Here is a 24,334-nt window from a genome sequence, read left to right as displayed (position 1 = left end):
TTGATAATTTTTGTATAACTATAATGTGAATTTTCGTAGATGAAACCAAAACATTTATTAGTGAGAAAAACATTGTAAAATGATAGATCTAAGTGGTAACGATTTGACTTAAAAAACTGAAAAGTAATAAAAGTAAATTTTGATTGTAAGATAGAAGTTAAAGAAATCAAACTTTGAAAATTTCAGTAACAACAACAGAAGCCAGCAAAGAGAGTCATAAATCAACCCATTGTGAATATGGCTTACGTAATCAGTGTGACTCAAATGAGGAATGTTTTATTCCTGAAACTTCTCATAGTCGTACAGGCATCTGTGTCTGTATCCATGGCTACGAACGCAATCAGAATTACACATGTGTTGATTCTTCGTTTGGCTTAGGTATACATTGTGTTTAAAAATACTGTTGAAAGTTTATTACTTAAATGAAGATCAACAAAGTGGTTTATCCGACAATAAACTATCAATGTTATTTTTACATTGCTTGTAAATATCAACAGTTGAGAGTTAACTAACATGTTATTTTTTGCCTGCTTATTTAACAGTTCATACGTTTGAATAACTTACAACAGAGGTCATTTACTGTTAATTCAGAAATTATTGTGTGAATTTATTACTGCAATTTTGTCAATTTAGACTAAAATGCGATTTATTTTTACAATTCAGTTGTTCTTACAAGTGGTCTATTTCAGTTTGATTGTTTGGGTAGCTATTAAAAACCCTAATTAGGAATTTTAATTTAACTTTCTTAATTTACAACACGTTTTCGGGTCTTTATCATTCGGGATGAGACTGAATAAGTCATATCAAAATTATCTAATGATAGAACTGACCTCTTGTAAGAAAATGGGTCAACAGATGACTGATTTTTCAAGAAAATTATGTAAGATTTTTTTTTTTTTTTCTCTCAAGAGAATTGAATTCCTATCAGTAAATAGAATAAAAGAAAATATGAGATTAAGAGAAAAGAAATGTTATAAGATAAACTTAAAACACTTGTAATAAAGAAATTGAGATTGGCAATTCAAATTTCAGACAACACAACAGATGCAAGTTTCATACCCGATAATAATCGAACTCAATGTGAATATGGTCTACACGATCAATGTGACTCTAATGAGGAATGTTTTATCCCTGATAACTCACATAGCAGAATGGGAGTCTGTATCTGTATTGATGGCTTTGAACGTGGGGACAATTACACATGTGTTAATGTCTCGATAGGTATAAAAAAAATTGGTTGCATATATTTTATTAGCCTTTCCTTTTGATTACAAATACTTAACAATTCAATATTTACCCTCATAGATGTAGCATATTTCTTGTAGTTGTCCGTATATATATAAACTTTAGGCTATGCATAGATACCCTCCAAACCTGATGATTAGTCTGATTGTTCCTCTAATCTTAAGCTGATTAAATTTTTCCAGACTAATTGATTATCTATTTATAATATCCCTATATAGATATTAGAAGATGCGCTATTATTTCAAACCAGACAACTCTGCTCCAGGGAAAAGAAACAATAACAAAAAATACCTGACACTGATGAAAATTAAAAAAAAACGGAAAGTCCCTTATTAAATGACAAAGTCAAAAGCTCAAACACATCAAATGACCATATTATCTATCCATTAAAGTTTTAATTAAAAGAACAGAAGGGAAGTGTTTCAAACAATAATAGGCAACCGCCTGGTCTTTGCAGTAAAGTCTATTTAGAGCCAGATTCGTAACCACCAAAATCTCGCGCAATACAATATTAAACTTCTTTCGACAATTTCATTTTATTTTAAATATCTTTACTCTTAGCAAGCCTCAATTTAACTGTTTTGATTACAGAAATGTAGGTCACTCAGCCTCAGGATGCAATGGTCGAAACCTAAATAATCATTTCAGATTATTTAGATTTATAGGACATTCTCTACTATTTTGTATTGAGGATTTCTTTGGTAGTTATCTGTAGTTGCTTTATATCTATGTAATTGCCTTGCTGCTGATCATGTTTCCAGGTTTTAATATTTTTAGGAACACTGTTAAATGAAAGAAAAGCAATTTACCAAGAGTTAGTTTAATTCAAAGGTTTAAATATTTTACAACATTTACAGGAACTTATATTTACAAACGTTTTAACTTTTCAAAGAAAAATATGCCTTCAATATCAATAATATCTTTTCAGTGTTGTTCATAAAAAATTTGATTTCCAGACCATAATAAAGAGCATTGTTACGTTATATGCTCCTAATAGATTATTTTTATGCCTTAGCATTTAAACCTTTCAAAGAAAGATATATGTTTTCAATATCAATAATATCTTTTCATTGTTGTTCATAAAAAAAACCAATTTTGACATCAGTATGATTTCCAGACCATTATAAGGAGCATTGTAATGTTATGTTCCTAATAGATTATATTTATGCCTTAGCATTTAAACCTTTCAAAGAAAGATATATATGTTTTCAATATCAATAATATCTTTTCATTGTTGTTCATAAAAAATTTGATTTCCAGACCATAATAAAGAGCATTGTTACGTTATATGCTCCTAATAGATTATATTTATGCCTTAGCATTTAAACCTTTCAAAGAAAGATATATGTTTTCAATATCAATAATATTTTTTCAGTGATGTTCATAAAAAAAAATCAATTTTGACTTCCGTATTATTTCCAGACCATAATAAAGAGCATTGTAATGTTATGTTCCTAATAAATTATATTTATGCCTTAGCATGTGCTTGGTGGTGGAATATTCTGATTTAACATGTCTTTTTATTCACTTACATAATATTGCAATAAATTGTACTTATTGATGAATTTTATTTGCTTATGTTACATGTTGATCCTATTGTAATTTTGTTTTGTTAACTTATTGTTACTTTATTGTTTTAAGAGAGAAAGTAAATATTTATCATGTTTATAAGACCAAAAAATGGATAATTTAAATAAATAATATTTGCAATGAATTCTCTAACATCATGAACATTCAACATATTCAATACTTCTGTTTGGTAGGCATTAATAATTTACATTTGTTTGTGTTTCAGGTGATTTAGATATCACAGCCTCCAAGAGGGTAGGTGGAATTAACCTAATTACTTAAGGTGGTACCTAACACCTTAACTAAAATTAATTTGGCTCGTTTAATTTTCTTAAAATTTTAACAAAGTATTAACTTTGACCCTTTGACAAAAATATAAAAAAATTAAAAAAATTGAACCAACTGTTTAATCAGAAAAATTACACTGGTTACATAGCAGTTAGAAAAACACTTATTTTGATCATTGAGAATCTTAATATTCCCTTAAGAACACAACGTCATTTAAACGTTCTGCTGATTTTACAGAGTTATCTCCCTGTAGTGTTAGGTACCACCTTAAGGTTATCTTAGTTGGTTATAATTACAGCATAAATAGTCTATGTGTACGTACAGACATACGTCCCATTATTGGTTTTCATTCTCTAACTTTAGTTTGCTTCAACCAAATATTATGACACTTATACAAAAATTGCAGTTCAAGTTTTAATTTAATTTTGGTGGCATCACTTTTACCGTTCTAGAGTTATGCCTCATTTTAAATGAAAAAATTTGCCTCAACCCAATGTTAATAAACTTATACACAATGCTTATGACCACAAAATATAGATCAAGTTGAATTTTGGTGGTGTCACTTCAACTGTTCTATAGTTATACCCCTTTATAAATAGAAAAATAGGAATCTTTTATCTGTTCTAAAAATATCAATGATGTAATTGTTAACAGAATTTTTTTAAATTGGAGTTATCTTCCTTTGTCCTGATTGTAGTTGAATTAACTACAACCAATGCTTTATACAATGCAATGTTGAATATTAAAACAATCTTTCCCCTTCAGTGCTTAAAAGCACTTTGATTAATGTTCTTCAGTTTTGTTCCTTTATAACTTTATATGATATGCAAGCAGTGACATCATCTGTGTCCCATGGACACATTCCCCATTTATTGATTATAACTATTTGTGATCGTTTAGCTTTTGTTGTACACTGTATAGAGATTTGGTATTTTAACCAGTTGTTAAATTTCTTGTATCTTAGATCTTTTATCTATACATGTAAATGTTAGGACTTTTGTAATTAAGTAGTTTGTCTGTATTTGAAGTTATAGTTACATTGATCCATTATTTCTATTTCAGAATAAATCAACAAATTCTCCAACAACTACTACCACCACTGCACCAACCACTACTATAAAAGGTAATAATTTATCTGCTTGTCTGAAAGACATTTTAATTAGGTTTTTCAGATTTCATATTTTATACCTCATGTCTGTAGGGGTAAAATGTTCTTCAGTCTATATGTCTGATTGTTTGAAGGTTCATCCTGTATTAGGTTAAAACTTTGGTCTAACATCATATAATTTAATTTTTGGATGTAACACCTCTTCTGATTGGCTTAATGTGTTTTTCTATCAGCTCATAGACATGATTTTTATTAAATTATAAGAAATAACTGTAATATAAAATAAAATAAAAATGTGGTGCACACTTTAAAAAAACCTGCTACAAGTTTTTCAATATGCACTACATATTTGATATGATTTATTCTTTAACATGAATTTTTGGTTGAAACTTAGTTTATGTGTGAGCCAGCCATGCTGTCCTATGTACACACATTCTTGTTTAAGTCATATTTTCAGTACTTTACTTTACAAATCAGTGGAATTTAATGTCCATAATGGCCATGAAACCAATAACTATGGTGACCGATACAATTTGTAATAAGAAGTTTAATTGGTGAAAAATATTTACAGTTTGATTAAAGAATATTCTAATTATGCAGTTAAACAAGTCTCTAAATGCATGGTAAAAAAAGAACATTCAAAACATTACACACAGAAAATCCTTTTCCCATTTAAGGTGCAAAGGTTATTGCGTATGAGGTCAAATGTTATAAATGAGAAACTATTTTTCTTTCAGTTACACCATTAACAGTGTCTGCAGGAAAAGATAAAGTTATACAGCTACCTATAAACGAAGTCACATTAAATGCTTATGTCATCAGTAAAGATGAAGAAGGTAAAGGGAGATAATTTATTCAGGACTATTAATTATATAATAGAAAACAGTAAGAGAAAAAATGAGAAAATAAAAAAAAAACACAAATAAAAGCAGTAATACAGCTAAAATAAATAACAAGACAAATATAACATAAGATAATCAAAAGTCCACAAAACATCAGATTGAAAAATAGGAGCAGCTATTCCCAAGAACAAGACATTAAATTGGTGAGGTTAAAAGCAGAATACATTGATAAATAATTTTGTGTGTGACATTTTATAGATTTTTGTATTTGTATATTCTGATAATCAACATTATTTGCTACATGAACACTAAATAAATAAGAATTACGTCGATACTTGAAAAATTATGACAGAACTCACCATTTCGTTATATATTTGTAGAGAAGAAATTTGATTATGAGTGGTCTATCACATCCATGCCTGAAGGAGGAGAAATTGGTACAATGGTGGGCAAAAACACAGACACGCTCAAATTGTCAAAGGTAAGATATATTCTGCGGATTCAATATTTCTTTTGAGGATCTAGTGAATTACATATTTATAATATAAGTGTTTAACAATATTTACTTAATAGCAGTCAATACCACTATCCTACGGGCAGTCCATGTATCACAATAATGACCGTTCTACAATAACTGTTATGCTTATTTCATTGAGGGAACATGTTTTTAAAAATTCTAATAAATTCAAATTGTTCAAAACAATCTCGAGTTATTTTATGATTTTTATAGAAAAGAATGAAGACCAGTCATAGTGATACCTATAAGTCACTGTAAATGATTTTTTCTATATACATATTTGTGATTTGTGAGAAAAATTGGTTAATGTAATGAAGTATGAATGTGAGGATTGGGATATACTTTTCATTCTGTGGTTCAAGGAAAAAAAATACATGAAATGGGTTAAGGGAGTTAGCTTCTCAGTTTTATTGTAATTAACTTTTCAAAACACTAGCATAAATTGATAGGGGATTGATAAAGGAATCAAAAGAGCAAAAAAAATATATAGGTCACCGTGCTTGTTCTCGAGATAAAAAACAGCTTATCATTATACATGTAAAAGAATTATAAAAAGAAAAATGGGGGTCACCGGGCAAAATTTGTTAAGGCATTCAAATGGTTAAAACCAGAGAATTCCGAAAATCTGACCAAAATTCCAAAACTTGACAAGCGAGCTTCCTTGATCTCTGGGTCATGACATCAACAAGGAGTAAAATAAAAAACTACATGAAATTCTTTAAGATAAGACATGATTACAGCAATTAATAATAATTGTAATAATAGATTATTGTTAATTTACTTATTTTCAGTTAATAGAAGGACTGTACACATTTACAATCCATGTTAGAGGACCTCACCAATCAGGAGAAGCCTTTGTGAACGTCACAGTATTAAAAGGTAATATCAGAACTTTTGAGTTTGGTGATGAAACTTAGCATGATTATTTACCACTTCTAGTAGGTGTGTCATAAAAAACATGAAAAAGAAGAAAACCTATTTATAGAAAGTCAAGGTGAAAAAACAAGTGCAACATAGGCATACTTGTGCCTATGTACAAAAATTGTTTCTGCTTTAGAAGTTCAAAACCCCTTGAATTCAATGATGAATCTTGGTATCAATAGAAAGTTCTTAGACTATGTGCAAAGTTCTTGTGTATATATAGAGAATAATACATGGCAAAATCCGTATCATATGTCGTATCATCCCGAGACATCAATATCAGCCCAAGGGCCTTTAGGCCCGAGGGATGATATTGGTCGAGGGTGATACGGCATGCGATACGGATTTTGCCATGTATTATACACTTTATCATATATTTCAACAGAAGAGTATTATATTATATGAACTGTTTTCTGATCCATAGCACTGGGTTACTTTCAGTTCTACTTTTGTCTCGTTACAAAGGCCTTAAAAGAACTGCTCAATTACTTATCCGAAGCACCTGGGTTACCTTACAATTTGCGTGCTGTTGTTTTAAAAATATTTTGTTTATTATTGTATTAATTTGTATGTTTTGTATTTTTCATAGTTGCATTTAGTGTGCCAAAAAATATGAAAACTTGACGTTCGTGACGTCACATACATTGTACAATATGAAATCTCGACGTTCGTGACGTCACATACCAAACAATGACGTCATTCAAAAAATTTACCTATTTTGAGGAAAAATTTTCTTAAGCAAAAAAACAAAACAAAACTGACTATGTAAAAAAAAAAAAAAAAGTAGGGGTGTGATAAAGGGTAGGGGTGTGATAAAGGGTATGCGATAAAGGGTGCGCATCAAAGTTGCGCGATATGGATTAAACAGCAGGCTATTTATCACATATGCAAAACTACTGTATTTATTACTAAACATATGATAAATCTTTTTATATAAATAATACCATCTTATTGAATAAAGATATGATCTCATTCTGGTTTTATAAAATATTTTATTTTGTTTTAGCTGCTAGACAGAACACACCCCCTGTAGCAGTCATCAAACCAATGAACCAAGAGGTTAAGCTCCCTAACTCTGCCATACTGGATGGTTCAGGTATGTCACTCACTGTAACCTAGTTTGTTATGAAGGTCACTGTAACCTAGTTTGTTATGAAGGTCACTGCAATCTTATTGTGTTTTAGATGGAATTTTACATATGTAGCTGTGATCAAACCAATATACAAAGACGTTAAAGAGATATAAGAAGATGTGTTATGAGTGCCAATGAGACAACTTTCCATCCAAGTCATAATTTGCAAAAGTAAACCATTATAGGTCAAAGTACTGCCTTCAACACAGAGCCTTGGCTCACACCGAACAGCAAGCTATCATGGGCCCCCGAAAATGGCTAGTGTAAAACCATTCAAACAGGAAATTAAAACCAATGGTCTAATCTATATAAAAAAAGAGAAACAAGAAATGCTTATGAAACAGTTCAAAGGCATATTAACAAAAACAAGTGAATAGACACTGAACGAATAAATTTGATCTACCAGTATCACTTAATGTACTTGATTGTTCAGTTAGGCCTTTTCTATGATATAAGGTCACTGCATGCTAATTCTGTTGTAAGATTAAATACTACACATGTGGCAGTCACCCAATCTACAATCAAAATTGTTGAATTCTCCAATACATTTGTACATTCACACTTGATAGACCATGTAGGTCACTGTAACCTTGTTTATATTGTAGGCCACTGCTTATTAGTTCCAGTGTCAAATTGAAAACTTCACATGAAGCAGACATCAAACTATAACCAATGAACAAATTATTTTATTATTCAATTTCAGAAGAATGAAAATATTGTATGGCAATCTTACCTTTAATTTCTGTGATTTTTTTTTAGCAAAAATTGCTACAGAATAGTAATCACATATAAATTTAAATAGCATTATTTTTATACTGCATTTACTGAAATGCAATTATATGATTATAGATGCACACATAATTTCTGAATACTGTAAATTCAGAAATTATTGCGAGGTTTTTATTAATGTGAATAATGTGACTGAATGAGTATTGCAATCTAATAAGATATCCCATTCTTAGATCTGATACATATAGTTATATATAGATTTCCCTGAAATCACAAATATCAATTTTGCATCTTAGGCTATCCTTCAAAATTCCACCCCCAAAAAATGGATGTGAATTTGCAGTAAACAGTAATTAATAGTAGGAAATGAATTTGTATATCTTCTATTTCAGATAGTAAAGATGATGATAAAATAGTGAAATATCACTGGGAGGAGAAAAGTGGTCCATTACAAGGTCAACAGCTACAGGACGATACAGCCATGTTGACCTTGAAAGATCTGGCTCCAGGAGTTTACATGTTTGAGTAAGTTAGCATATTAATATGGAGAAACCAGCCTTGTGATCAAGACAATTTTGTTCTTAAAATTTATAGATATAAGTTCGTCAAATCAGTGTTGTATGGTCCGAGACCACAATTGTTGTCCCTTGATTTTCGTTGTTCACGAATATAGTCCCTAGTGTTGACAGTGGGTTACTTTCCATTAATTTTTATACTCCTTCCAAATTTATTTCTCCATGTTTAATGCCTCAGATTGCAAGAAGGGTATTACACTTTAAAAAAATTTGGGTCCAGAATTTTAAAGGAAAGTAGTGATTTGGTCCAGCTGAAAAAGGTAAAAAATGAGCACTTCGGAAGCTGTCAAAAGATTTCAAGACACCCTAAACATAAAATTGTTCATATTTTGAGTTAGAGCCAATGAAGTTTTCTATAATTTTCATAATTTGTCCCAAAAGTAGTACAACACACTGTAAAAGTTTCTTTGAGAAAGCGCAGGTGGGATGTTTTTTATTTTCATTTATGTTCTAAAAGAAATGCAGTACGAAATAATTGTGGTCTCGGACCGTATGTGAAATTCATAGATTGCTGCCTTTTTTCATAGCCTAGTGTGACTATGAACTAAGATATCAAATGTTTGATTTTATTTCAGATTAACAGTTACAGATTCAGATGGTGCCTCTAATTCTACAGTAGCAAATGTAACAGTGATTAAAGGTAATAAAAATGTAATGATGTAAAAAACATAAATTGATTAGAAATTATTAAAAAAAAAATTGTATAAAGATGCTGGTTGGTGGTCAGGAGGTACATTTAAAGGAGTAGATCTGTTAAAGGCTGATTTTGGCCTCAAATTTAGGGTTCATCTGATCAAAGATTTTGGAAATCTTTTGAACACTTAAGTGTCTACTTCAGTCGATTCAATTAGTTAAAATGAAAGATTTAAACAGACTTAATAATGAAAACCCATAAATTGGCGGAAACCATCTAAAATTTAACTCAAATTTTTAAATTTTGAAGATTTCAGTAATTTAGCATGACTTACTGATGCTAGTACCCGATATATATGTGAATTATATTGTCAAAAACAACCCATATTTATACAACAGAAGTAATCTACTTTCCAATAAATAGCTAAAAGTTTACATTTAACAATTTTGTAAAACTTCTATATTTTGGGGCCAAAATGGGGTCTTACTGGACCTACTCCTTTGTTGTGGGTTGTACTTATCCAAAGACATATTTAAGAATACATTAGATTTTCAGAGCTTTTATAATGTGACTAGTTGGATTATACATACAATGTACGAGACTGTGGTTATACATCAATATAACAGCATCCAAAAGAACCAACAATCTTTCTACCCCATATTTTGTAACAGCCTCTGTGGTTTCATGTTGCAGGGGTGTATAAATATTTTGTGATTTGCTTGATATTTTAACAAAGAATTGTTACCAATTGGATATCTGAGTAAAAGAATTTTATTACTTAAACCCCTTTCCTAATAAGAAAAATCTTTAAATATTGATATACTGTGAATTAATTGTTATTTGTGGATCACTAATTTTGTGGATTGTCTATGTAAATATTAGCTCTAAATTCAAATGATTTAAAAAGTACAGAGTTTTAATAAAATGTATACAGACATCAGCAAAACCATGAAATCAGGTGTCCACAAAAATATAACTTTTCCTCAATCATGCATAAAAAATAACGTCAACAAGAATGAATGATTCCCCTGTAAAAATAAACAATATTTTAATGTTTAGATTGATTATGTATTTTTTGTTCAAACAGAGACAGATTACCCACCAAAAGCTAATGCAGGATCTGATGTAATTATCCATCTACCACAGAACTCAGTTATACTGAACGGTAACCTCAGTACTGATGATAAAGGCATAGCTGAGTATGAATGGATCAAGGCTGCTGATGATAAACTGACCGCTGATATGACGGTAAGGTCTACTCATATAACACATGTATACATGTGTATATAAGGAATGGCAATGAGTACTTGCTGAGAAGATTGTGTACTTCAGTGTAAATTCACTTCTCAGATACTTGAATAAATTAATTTATGAAAACTCCCCTAGAGTTTAAATTGTTGAAAAGTTTGTCTTTTTTGTAAAGGTTAATTAAAGGTTATATCAAAAACTTCCAGACAAGTTTTAGTTGTATTGAACTGCAAGATCTTTTAATGTAATATCTTAGTTCTATAGCATGACATTAGTGTTAAGAAATCTACACTTTAAGAATTGAGTATTAAAATTTTTGGTGAAAAGTGAATAAAAAATTTGTTGACATTACATTTCAGGGTGTGCGGACAGAGTTTCTACATTTATCTAATTTACAAGAAGGTGACTATACCTTTACATTGAAAGTAACAGATGCAGCCAAGCAGACATCATCAGCAGAAGTACATGTGTTTGTCAAACCAGGTAAATTGAAAATATGAATTAAAAAAAAAAAAACATTAAAAAGGAATAACAAGCTAGATATTTGTATGAAGATTTGTTTACTAGCATTTTTAGAAATAAGAAGATGTGGTATGAATGCCAATGTGACGACTCTCCCCCAGAGATCAAAGGATGTAGAAGGTAACAACCATAGGTCATTATAGGGCTTTCAACAATGAGCAAAACTCAATTTGGATAGTAAGCTATAATGAAAAAAAAACAAAAACTATTGGCCTTATATATGATAAATGTACAAAAACAATACACTATTTTTATCTGACTGGTTCTGATATTATTTCAGATGTGAATCATCCACCAAAAGCCGATGCTGGTGGTACAAAGACTATCTCCCCTTGTTGTTATTATTTCAGATGTAAATCGTCCACCCAAAGCTGACGCTGGTGGTACAAAGACTATTAATCTCCCTGGGTTTTGTTATTATTTCAGATGTCAATCATCCTACCAAAGCTGATGCTGGTGGTACAAAGACTATTTATCTCCCCTTGTTGTTATTATTTCAGATGTGAATCATCCACCTAAAGCTGATGCTGGTGGTACAAAGACTATTTATCTCCCCTTGTTGTTATTATTTCAGATGTGAATCATCCACCTAAAGCTGATGCTGGTGGTACAAAGACTATTTATCTCCCCTTGTTGTTATTATTTCAGATGTCAATCATCCTACCAAAGCTGATGCTGGTGGTACAAAGACTATTTATCTCCCCTTGTTGTTATTATTTCAGATGTGAATCATCCACCTAAAGCTGATGCTGGTGGTACAAAGACTATTTATCTCCCCTTGGATGGTATTGTCCTAGATGCTTCCAACAGCACAGATGACAAAGGAATCACTCAATATAACTGGGAACAAATCCCGTAAGTATTTCTTTTTATGCCCCACCTACGATAGTAGAGGGGCATTATGTTTTCTGGTCTGTGGCTCCGTCCGTCCGTCCGTCTGTGCTTTCCGTTCGTCCGTCCGTTTAGGTTAAAGTTTTTGGTCAAGGTAGTTTTCGATGAAACTGAAATCCAATCAACTTGAAACTTAGTACACTTGTTGCTTATGATATGATCTTTTTAATTTTAAAGCCAAATTAGACTTTTGACCCCAATTTCACGGTCCACTGAACATAGAAAATGAAAGTGGGAGTTTCAGGTTAAAGTTTTTGGTCAAGGTAGTTTTTGATGAAGCTGAAGTCCAATCAACTTGAAACTTAGTACATATGTTCCCTATAGTATAATCTTTCTAATTTTAATGCCAAATTAGATTATTACCCAATTTCATGGTCCATGGAACATGGTAAAGGATAGTGCGAGTGGGGCATCCGTGTACTTTGGACACATTCTTGTTTGATCTTACAAGTGGCAGCATCGACTCCAATTATAATTGACTGGTATTTTTCTTACACAGATCTTGGTTTTTCTCGAGGCACTCTGGCTCTCCTCCACCAACAAAAAAAAATATTGCCAATAGTGCTGAAAGTGTCATTAAACAATCAGTCAATCTTACAAGTTCTGTCTTTAACCCTTTCACTGATATCAGCACTTTCAGCTGTCTGAAGTGTGAATAATGGGATTCATCGGCTAAAGGGTTAAAGGACCAAGGACTCGCAAATGGGTCATTATGGATTTGGTTGTAAAGCTTGATGCTCTATTATTAAGCATGCTCCTTAATAAAATCTGGTAGTGATGACAGATCTTGTAAATATAACAAGTTTAACCTGGTTTAGAGGAAAAAAAATCAAACAAAAAATATAATGCTTTAACTTGTTGTAAATAAGTAATGTTCTTATTCCATATGATTTGCAGTGGAGTTGGTGGAAGTAAATTAGATATAAAAGACCCAAAATCAGCTGTAACCAAGGCAACAGGGGAAGTAAAAGTTGGAAAATATATATTTGTATTGACTGTCAAAGACGTTGAAGGAACAAGTTCCGTTATCAATCATATAATAAATGTGAAGGAACGTGAGTACAATTTTTTTGGATTTAATTACAAAACTTTCATGTCCTTTTTTCTTTAAAGATATTGGGGAATAAATGTCATTGACAATGTGTACTTGTTCTTATCCATATAATTTTATAACAACAGTACAGTCAACCCTGTATTAGGAACCACTCAAGGTTGGTTGTAGTTTCCAAAATAGTAAAACAAATCTAATATTTTTGAAATTACAATAATAGTACAGTCAAGCTCAGTAGTTTAAAACCACGGCCAGTGGTAGTTTTCAAAATAATAAAACAAATCTAATATTTTTGAAATTACAATAACAGAGTAGTTTAAAACCACGGTCAGTGGTAGTTTTCGAAATAATAAAAAAATATCTATAATATGTCTGAAATATATGTAATGAGTAAAGCAAAAACACAATCTGATAATTTGAGGATAGAGGAATTAACAACATAGAGGCATCACAAACAAAATTTTCTACAATTATCTTTGAACCTTTGTTCATAAAAATGACTGCTCCATTGCTTGTACTGGTTTACATTTCAAATTTGATACTTATTGTAGATCCTAACTCTAAACCAGTGGCCAACGCAGGAGAGGACCAGATCCTAATGTTACCCATTGATATTGTCAAACTAGATGGGTCCAAATCATCTGATGATAAAGGAATTGTCAAGTACAGCTGGACCAGAGACCCAACAAGTCTGGCAGCTGGGGTATGTATAACATGTGGTAAATCTTTCAACAGAAATATTAAGTTATAGATAATGCATATTTTAAGGTTTTTCTTGTCGTAGAACACACCGAGGGGTGTCAGGATTGATCAAATGAAAGACCGACCGATCGGCAACAAAAAACTATTAGACGAATAAAGTTTTGAAGTAAATTATAGATTGCATTTTTATCAAGGAAAATAATGACCTCACACAGGTCATTATTTTATGCCTTGGAGCATATATCATTGAAACATGGTATCGTCCGGGTTGATTCTGAAAAAGAATGACCTGTCGTTCTGAAAGAAAATAACTCCATATAGGTATATAAAGGAACTTAAGCAATTTTAATAGATATCTTGAAACAAAATGATAAATTTATTGCATTATATTGGCTTAGAAAGTCATTAGTGTGGAACTTAAGTTAAGTTTTATAATTGTTTTAAATGAAAAGTCTTTCAACCTAATACAAGTTCTGAAGTTCTGCTGTAGTTCTCCTAAAAAATATGATTTCTGTATTAATTTAAAAAAGATTTTTTCCCATCTTGATAGGAGGGAGATCCTTTAAACAGTTCAGTTTTTAGATGACCTGATTTTCTACTTTCATTTTGTATATTTTTTTTACATAACAGGATCCTCTAAATGGTTCTGATCACAAGGCAGTACTACAGTTAGTTAACATGGTGTCAGGACGGTACACATTCAAGTTGACAGTTTTAGATGCTGAGGGTCTGTCCTCAAGTGACTCTGCATCTGTTCTCATCAGAGATAGTAAGTACAGACTGGTGGATTCAATATTTGTTGTGGATTGATAACATCCTGACTATGCCATGGCAATTTTTTTTTAAATGAGCAAAAGACAAACAGAGAAATGGCTGTTTTTAGATCTGACATATTAATTTTTATATGGTATGGTAGTCATAGGTGACCTTTCTGCACTTAAGAGTCCAGATTATATTAATATTTTCATTTATTAATAAGATCAACATGCCTATAACTGCTTACATTTTTAACCGGATTTTTGTGACAAAAATGTCGGTTATTGATTTGGGGATGTACGGCGGGCGGGCGGGCGGCAATCAAATGTTGTCCGTGCATTAACTCATGAACCGTTCAACCAAAGCTTTTAAAATTTTAATATGTTATTACTGACAACTATACGAAGGTCAAGTTCAATAATGGCGATTTTGACTTTTACCGTTCAGGAGTTATGGTTCTTGAAAGATTGAAAAATGGAGTTTCCAGTCGTGTTTGTGCATTTACGCATGAACTGTTCTACCAAAGCTTCCCAAATTTTAATATGTTGTTACTGATGACAGAATGGAGGTCAAGTTCAATAATGACGATTTTGACTTTTACCGTTCAGGAGTTGTGGTTCTTGAAAGATTGAAAAATGTAGTTTCCAGTCGTGTCCGTGCATTTATGCATGAACTGTTCTACCAAAGCTTCCGAAATTTTAATATGCTGTTACTTATGACAAAATGGAGGTCAAGTTCAATAATGACGATTTTGACTTTTACCGTTCAGAAGTTATGGTTCTTGAAAGATTGAAAAATGGAGTTTCCCGTCGTGTCCGTGCATTTTCTCATGAACCATTCAACCAAAGCTTTTGAAATTTTAATATGATGTTACTGATGACAAAATAGAGGTCAAGTTCAATAATGACGATTTTGACTTTTACCGTTTAGGAGTTATGGTTCTTGAAAGATCGTAAAATGGCGTTTCCATTCACTTTATTGCATTTACTCATGAACCATTCAATCTAAGCTTTTCAAATTTTAATATGTTTATACTGATGACAAAACAGAGGTCGAATTTGATATTGACGGTTTTCACTTTCACCATTCATCAGTAATGGTTCTTGTGATATTGCCAGGACACAAATAAATGTTAATAAATCCGGTTTGCTGTCGTTGTGACAGCCTCTTGTAATAAACTTTGTCTCATTTGCAATTATGCCACATCTCGTTATTTTTATATAGATTTTCATGGTTTGAACACATTTATTATTGTTGCAATTATAGGGGCCAAATTTTATACCTCCAACATTGAGTTCTTTTGTTTTTTTGTTTTCTATGATAAAAAAAAAACCCAGACACTAAAACACTAAAGTGGTTCTAATCATTACATTTATGTGTTTGAACAGATTCTCATCAAGAAGATATGTTACTTTAGAATTAATTTATTAATGCTGCAATTATAGGGGCCAAATATCATACCTCTTCCATTGAGTTCTTTTTGTTTTCTACATATTAAAAAAGCAAACACTAAAGAGCTTTAATTATTAAATTCATTTATGTTTTTGTTTGAACAGATCCTCATCAAGAAGATATGATAGAACTAGATATAGACACAGACATAAGACAGTTTACAGAGAAAGACAAAGTAAGTATACCATAAAAGTAAATAACTTAGGTATGAAGGTATATATATATATTAAAAATTAAATTTAAAAAAGAAGGGCAGATGATACTAAAGGAATATTCAATAGCATAAGTTCATAATAAACTGATGGTGCCATGGCTAGAAACACTAAAACAATAAAAAGACCAGTGGAAAAAGACAATCAGTACACAAAATAATTTTTTTAAGACTGAACAACATAACCACAGATCATGTTCCACGTTCATCAACTGTCAAAATCTTGCCATTGTATTCTTTTTTTCAACAACTATTGGGTTCTTTTTTCTGTATATACTTTTATTTATCTTTGTGAATGAAACTTAAAATCTTTTGAAGTAATTTTTTAATTAAATACTTTTCAGGATAATCTCAATGGTCAATTTTAATGTTGAATCTGACTATGATCAGATGATTAAATCTTCAAACAATTATTATGCAATTTTTTTTTTTGCTTTAACGCTAAAAAGGATACTCAGCTAACGCCCATTTGTTAATAGTCATTACAATATTTGTATTGTAGGAAAATCTACAAAGTCAGTTATTGTTGATGTTACCAAAAAAATCTGACAGTGTTAAAACAGAGGTAGTGATGGATCATTTAGAGGAGGAAACATCTAGTTCATTGTAAGTTCTCCCAACTTCACTGTATTAAATTCTCCTAACCTTCTTGTAAGAAATCTGACAGTGTTAAAACAGAAGTTGTTCTGGATCATTAAGAGGAGGAAACAACAAGTTCATTGTTAGTTCTCCCAACACTACTTTATCAAAATCTCCTAACCTTCATCATAAAATCTGACAGTGTTAAAACAGAGGTAATCATTTAGAGGAAGAACCATCAAGTTCATTTTAAGTTCTCTCAACACTACTTTATTATAATCTAACCATCTTGTAAGAAATTTATGCATATTCGATATTTTACCATTCAAAAATAAGATGTGGTATGGTTGTTAATGAGACAACTCTCCAAAAGAGACCAGTGGACTAAAAAGTTTGCAATTAAAGGTCAGCATACAGCCTCTAAAAATAAGCAAAACAAATACATGTATCTTTATGTCATAGCAAGCTATAAAAACCATTTTTTTTTTTTTAAAGTTTTTCCCTTTGACTAGAATTCTTAATGTGACTTCATTGTAAACAAAAGTAGTAAAATGGGATGTTAAACATTCATAATCTGTCTTCTTTCTGTCTTTATCACTCTTTTCTAACCTTCATATAGTTGCATGTTTTGGGTTTATTATGTTTTAAAATGCTTTGATCTGGCCTTATTTACGATGAACTATACTTATCACAGACATTTATATAATGTTAAAAATGAAGTTTATAAGTTTGCCCCTTGTTTATCAAACCCTAGTTTGATTGCAGATTAAAACAGAAAAACAACATGATTTCTATGCAGAAAAATCCACTTATACAATAGGAAAAAAATCAATTATCATATTTTCATCACTTTGGTACTTTGAATAACCAGCTGCTTGAAAATTGGTACTTACATGATCAAACTTATCTCCCCTGAAACAATCAATTCCCTTTAAGTCAGCTTAAAGCAAGTAAAGGTGTTGAATTAGAGTGTTTCAAGTGTAGCCTAATCTAATTTCATCATATGTTGTATATATTGTTGTTTCAGGATGAAGGTATACTTCCATGTAGAGGATGAATACAGAGATGCTGTAGAAATCAGAAATGGTATGGAGACTAAGAAGTTGTTAAGTGAGAAACTGAGATCTGCAGGCAATCAAATACTCAGCTATCAAGTTATAAATTTGGATACAATTAGTAAGTATAGTAACTGTGGTCAAGGGTAAATGTTCCAAATATGATAGATACAATTAGTAAGTATAGTAACTGTGGTCAAGGGTAAATGTTCCAAATATGATAGATACAATTAGTAAGTATAGTAACTGTGGTCAAGGGTAAATGTTCCAAATATGATAGATACAATTAGTAAGTATAGTAACTGTGGTCAAGGGTAAATGTTCCAAATATGATAGATACAATTAGTAAGTATAGTAACTGTGGTCAAGGGTAAATGTTCCAAATATGAATTTATTAATTATCATCATCAGGAAGTTTTAAAGCCTAAGCAGAGATTGTTCAATTCAATTATATTATTAATATATTCAATATTTTGTAAATGTTTATAGTGTTCAGTATTACACTAAATATCACGATGTCATTAAGTAATTTTGAACAGTTTTTAAAGGCATATATAGATATCTATTCATATCATTCCAATAGACAACTTTCAAGTTCGATGCATTTTCGTCAAAAAATTTGGTTTTTGTTAACATCATTCGTGCATTTAGGGACATTGTCGCTTCTGTTCCCATGTTCAGTGAGTGGTTGGAAAACTATGATGCTTGATTGCACAAATTATTTTCGGCAAATTGAATTCTCATAATTGACAATCATCACTGCTGTCATTAGGCAATTGTGATTAAGAACCTACAGAACAAACATTATTTCGAGTTTATCCTGCACAATGACGATCACTAAGTAACAAGATGAATGTTAATAGTGCAGTGATACAGGCGATCCCCTCTATCTGGTAAATGACGTCATAAAAGCGTGCATAATTGACAAGTTTTTTCCAGTGAACAACAAACTTGAAAGTGGTTTATTGATATGTTTTTATTTTCTATTTCAGTTTGTCAAAACAATTGCTCAGGTCACGGTCACTGTGGTAAAAAGAATAGAAACTGTATCTGTGATGCTTTCTGGATGGAAAATTTCTTAAAAACTTTAATATTACATGATGAAAGCAATTGTGGTATGTATCACCTACTTAATCTCACAATAACACATTTGTCTCCTTTTCTTTCAACAGTCGGGGGACTTACTGAAATAAGTGATTTTTAAATCACTTAAATGAGTAGCAAATTCAAAGTTTTGTCACTTATTGGGATTTTGTAATTTTTTTCAAAATTTTAAACCACATAGGTTTAAATAATATCTTTTAATTAGTAAAATTGAAAAAAAATGAACTTTTTGCTTCTTTTAAGTAGCAAGGTTTATGCCTTTGGTGCTATCATTTAGCTGAAAATTCTATTTTAGTTGAAAAAATGCTATAATAATGGCTTTACACAATGAACTGATACTTTCTTAACAGATTTTTCGCAGCAGTGGGAGTATTTTTCCTGTAAAGTTCAAGGTTTCATCTTTCAGATTATGTAATAAAATTGTACTGTTCACGATAAAAATGTCCCTGTTCGGGGGTGTTGAAATTAGTGAGGGTTATTAAAATAATGATACTTAAATAAGTGATTTTTGGGAAGGAAATTGAGGTATGATATTTAAACAAGTGATTTTAATGTCATTATCCTAGATTCAGTACAAGGTCATCACCTGAAATGACCTGGTCATCCTAGACAACACAGATGTTGGTTCTGATAAGTTTAGAAACATAATTAGTCCCTGGATCATTTGTATTCTATATTTAAAGCTACAATAAGATTAAATCATTTCTTCTAGTGATTAATTTATACTACTTAAATAGGTGATTATTAAAGAAAGACAACTCTTACTTCCAACTTTTATGGAAATAATGTTACTTAAACCAGTGATTTAGAAAATCACTCATTTAAGTAAGTCCCCTGACTGTTCAAACACCTGTCAATCTAGGCAAAACATAATTCTAAGTTTGCCATAATTTCTCCTGAAGATAAACTGTTCTCTATTTCATAAAAGTATTTTGTTATTAAATTGTCAAAGCTTTGGATATTCTGATTGCCAAGACATTATTAACAAGAGCAAAGAAGTTGAGGACAGAAGTTATATTACTGAATCAGTTGTTTTTTGAACTGAACTTTTTATTTTGATGAAGAAAAAAATTATAAGATGCATTATGATTGTCAATGATAGGGACTCCAGGAGAAATTTATGTATGTGTGCCATACCAAATATGATAACTGAATTAGATAGCTCTTGTAATCATGAACAAAACAAAAAAAACAGTTTGAAAATTGATCAAAAAATAAAAAAGTTACGCAAGTTTTAAGTTGCAGATTTTGGCTATTATTTTGGAAAATGTGAAAATTTTACAAAATTTTGCGTCCCATTGGTCAGGAAATGTAATTATGTATGGCTTCTTACCACTTTAGTATTCAAATATGACTATATATAGTTGTTTTCTTGCATCAACTCACTGACTTTATGAAGACTTGTGTAAAAATCATACTTTTGCATGTACAACTTAGTTGAACATAAGTGGCAAAGTGGGCGTGACAGAGTGTGGACTTAGTCATTTTTGCAGTGGCACCGAAGAAATTTGTCAAAAATTGAACAAAACCCACTTTTCAAACCTAATTTAAAAACAAACCACAAAACCAATATCCATGAAATTTGTTGAAGTACATATATGTATAGAATTAAACAAAATTAAAAAATCTTGGAATCATTCTCTGGCTAAAAAAAATCCAAAATGGCCATCCAAAATGGCCGACGAGGGCAATTTTTATTCCTCAAAATGATCATGTGTACTGAAAAAAAAAAAATTCTCCCAAAATTGAAGATTTATATACCAGAAAACATCAGGAACAGCACAAATGTGTGATTATAAGGAAATTTGAGGACAGCATTGATATAAATCATGCTACAAGATCCAATATGGCCGTTCAAGATGGCTGCTGGTGGCAGTTTTCACTCAAAATGATTTTTTTTGCCTACAAAATGGTTTTTCACCAAAATAATAGATACATTTTCCACAACTCTTTATGAAAAGTTTGTAATTATTGGGAAAGTTCAGAACAGTATTGATGTATACCCTGATACAAAATGCAATATGGTCATCCAAGATGGATGCTGGTGGCAGTTTTCAATAGTCCAAATGAAAAAAAAATATTGAACTTATTCTTTGAAATTATGACGTCCAAATTTCTTTCTTGCATTGTGATAAGCATATGCATAGAGTAAATCAAAATCCATGGAAATCCAACATATTTTTTAAACAAAATGAACACAAAAAACAAAGTCTATAAACAATTTAATAAATAAATAAATATTTGATTGCAATTATATGTCATTATATTTAAAATCTTAAACGATAACAACACATGTACATTCAATTTCAGGGATCATTAAAGATAATAAACAAAATACAGGTTTTATTCATTAAACATTTTATCAACCAGTTGTTGTTCTGGTACTACCCATAGCCTTCCATTTGATATAGGTTCAATGTTTATTTCACAAAGAACACCTGCTACATGTACTCTCTCATTATCTACCTTTGCAGGCCACTTGTAATTTTTGCCTGATGGGTGTAAAAATTCAAAAAAAGCAGTATCTTTATCTACCAATTCAGAACACCTGCCTGGGTACCAACGATCAGTGAAGGCCACAGCATAATATTTATTTACTTGAAATGCCAGTTCATTGTTTATTACATAACTTTGTTTGTCAGCATTTGTGCGCTTTGATTTTTTGTTCTTTTTTGCTATATTTGCCTTCTTAACATGTACTGTATTTTCTGTAGCATTATTCAAAGTGACTACTTGTGGTGGTATATTTTCAGTGAAATTGCTTTGAATAATTTTTTTCAAGTTGTCAAATAGTTGATCTGTGCACAACTGTTTTTTTTTGTCTTGAAACTTAATCAATCCTTTAGATGTAATTTTAGAGTTAATAACTTTGGAGTGAAACAAGATTTGATTTCTGATCAGTTGTCTTTTCTTGGTATTAGTTAAACCTGAGGTTTTTGCAGCTGCTTCTTCAACGCTTACCCATATTCCTTCTTTTTTTGCTTGTGTCTCAAGTTTGGTGCTATACAATTGTTTGCGTTCTTTTTTTCTTTGTTTTTGTTCTATCCTTTTGTGTTGTAAAGCCAATCTTTTTTGTCTAAGTTCTGTTTTTTTTCTTTTTTCGTTTTTACTTCTTCTGACTGCAACTTTTCTTGAAATTTCAAAATATTTCTCTCTTTTTTCTTTTGACAACTGTTTTAAAAAGTTGCTTGTTTTGTTATTAGAGTAATTAATTATACCAGATTTTGCTACTGTGCTTTTTTGAGGTGCCTGCTTGTCTAATCTGTCCAATGCTGAGAAGTCAGCTTCAGATATTCTGTTTGTTTTTGGAACAGATTGACATTCATCAATTAGATGTTGTTCAGGAATGTAATATACACCACCAGGTAACTGGTCTTTCAACTGACGTTTCAGCATTGGACAGATTTCTCTGCAAATTGCCTGTAAGGCCTGAAGTGTGAGGGCATCAAATTTGTCATAAGTTTCAAATAGACAATCATATATTACATCCTTTTTAAGGATGTCAGCACCAGCTACATGAAAAATTTGGTCACCTTTTAGAAGTTCACTAGCATCATTGGAAAGCTCGTCTATTTTTTCAATTAAAATTTGCCAATAAGCATTCATCTCAAAAAAACTAATTTTGTCATCTTCTAAAATTCTCCATAAAGGACCACAAATGAGCTTTCCAATGATGCCAAGAGCTCTGCACTCTGACAGTAGTGTTTCATTTTCAATTCTAGTTGAAATTGAATTGATCAGTTTGTTTGTCTTGCTACATCTCCCAGAGGTGAGATAATTATTGATGTGCCCTCTATGGTAAAAAACTGTGCCACCATCAACAAATAAAATATTGAATCGGTTATGTAAAAAGGTCACCAGGTAATTCTTTTCATTGATAGATGCAAGGTAATCATTAAAATCTAGAGCATCACCTGACTTTTGGCATCCAGACATTGATATAAAGGCCTTACAGATTTCATAAATCATGTTGTTTGCAATTGAATTGTTTTCAAATATACTGTTAGATGTTATGTTGTTCTCTGTTTCAAATTTCTGTAACCCTTTCAATGCTGCAGAGGCCATATTAGGCAGGACATGCAAGCCACAAAAGAGACCATTGACAGAAGCAGCAGATTCCCTTTCTTGTTCTGTAATATTTTCATCAATAACAGCACGTTTTTCAGCCTCAAGTAACTTTTTATAACTTTTATTCACAATATGACGGTCTGTCATAATGTTTTTAACACTTAGCAAAAGCTTTGCTTCATTTTTTTGCTTTTCTTCAATATTTTCAGAAAAGGATTCTGCTAGTTCTGAAAAAGTCTCTTTTGTGGCCTGTATATAGCTATCTGCATCACCTGATGGCATAACCTGGTGACTTAAAGAGTATGAGCCTTCCTCTGTAGAAATTTGAAAGCCAGCATACTCAGTGAATCTTTTTTTTGTACCGTCAAGGTGTAAGCAGTTGTTTGTATGATTAAGCATAGCTTCAGCTGCTTGTGCCTGGGATAGAACATGTGCTTCAATAGCCATAATTGAGGCTAAACTTTTTTTTGGTAGTCTGTCAACTTCTATATTTAACAGATTATTAAGGACAGATCGCACAATACCTTCACACCTTTCAATGGCTACACCATTGCCCACTAGATCCATATAAACTTGCCTAATTTCATTTTTGTACCTCCCCCCGCTAAACATTTCTAATTTTTCTATTTTATTATCATCTGCCATTGCTTGTAAACTTTCAACCTGTTTCTGTAAAATATTAATTTCTTTTTCATGTTTTTTACTGTCAGTTTTTGACTCCTCTGCTTTTTTATTCACTGACTTATACTTACCTTTAAAATAGCTTTTCATTTTCAATGCTTGTGTGTATTTTGTTTTTGAATGACAAATTTTACCCCTTAAATCTCCCAACTCCTTTTCCAACTCATTATTTTCATTTAACATCATTGTAATTCTGTCATTCAAAATTTCACCTTGAGTTTTAACCTGATTTTGTAAATTTTGAATTTGCTTTTTACACCTTTTAAACCTTTTGTTGACATTTCTTGGGTTTAAAGAGGCAATTTCTCTCTTTAAATCATTAATAGCATTACACTTATATCTAATTTCATTTTTCAGTTTCTGATAGTCTCCCATCTGGCCCTCTAAGGTTGCATTGTTCAATGTCAGCTGCTCCACTTCATCAGTAGCGTTTATTAAGGAGGCATAAGTTTGA

At 31.2% G+C, this 24,334-nt stretch overlaps 1 protein-coding gene across 18 annotated transcripts in view; it reads left to right on the top strand.

Annotated features, from left to right (window-relative positions):
* The window catches only part of LOC139497999 (dyslexia-associated protein KIAA0319-like protein), a 60,834-nt gene that overhangs the window by 20,303 nt on the left and 16,197 nt on the right, over positions 1 to 24,334 (top strand). For 5 of the 18 annotated variants that reach the window (XM_071286270.1, XM_071286266.1, XM_071286267.1 and 2 more), the window contains 20 exons: positions 187 to 378; positions 1,033 to 1,221; positions 3,041 to 3,069; positions 4,165 to 4,225; positions 4,948 to 5,046; positions 5,433 to 5,533; positions 6,361 to 6,448; positions 7,497 to 7,586; positions 8,744 to 8,876; positions 9,502 to 9,566; positions 10,648 to 10,808; positions 11,168 to 11,291; positions 12,053 to 12,185; positions 13,119 to 13,276; positions 13,824 to 13,975; positions 14,605 to 14,743; positions 16,287 to 16,357; positions 16,896 to 16,999; positions 18,000 to 18,148; positions 19,020 to 19,142. In XM_071286270.1, the coding sequence (XP_071142371.1) occupies positions 187 to 378; positions 1,033 to 1,221; positions 3,041 to 3,069; positions 4,165 to 4,225; positions 4,948 to 5,046; positions 5,433 to 5,533; positions 6,361 to 6,448; positions 7,497 to 7,586; positions 8,744 to 8,876; positions 9,502 to 9,566; positions 10,648 to 10,808; positions 11,168 to 11,291; positions 12,053 to 12,185; positions 13,119 to 13,276; positions 13,824 to 13,975; positions 14,605 to 14,743; positions 16,287 to 16,357; positions 16,896 to 16,999; positions 18,000 to 18,148; positions 19,020 to 19,142 (2,361 nt within the window). The remainder of the gene's footprint in view (positions 1 to 186; positions 379 to 1,032; positions 1,222 to 3,040; positions 3,070 to 4,164; positions 4,226 to 4,947; positions 5,047 to 5,432; positions 5,534 to 6,360; positions 6,449 to 7,496; positions 7,587 to 8,743; positions 8,877 to 9,501; positions 9,567 to 10,647; positions 10,809 to 11,167; positions 11,292 to 12,052; positions 12,186 to 13,118; positions 13,277 to 13,823; positions 13,976 to 14,604; positions 14,744 to 16,286; positions 16,358 to 16,895; positions 17,000 to 17,999; positions 18,149 to 19,019; positions 19,143 to 24,334) is intronic. The other 13 variants (XM_071286277.1, XM_071286271.1, XM_071286273.1 and 10 more) reach the window with 3 other exon arrangements.

Source organism: Mytilus edulis, chromosome 12 (assembly GCF_963676685.1).
Source record: "Mytilus edulis chromosome 12, xbMytEdul2.2, whole genome shotgun sequence".
NCBI classification, from domain to species: domain Eukaryota; kingdom Metazoa; phylum Mollusca; class Bivalvia; order Mytilida; family Mytilidae; genus Mytilus; species Mytilus edulis.
This window is presented reverse-complemented; position numbering and strand designations above follow the sequence as displayed.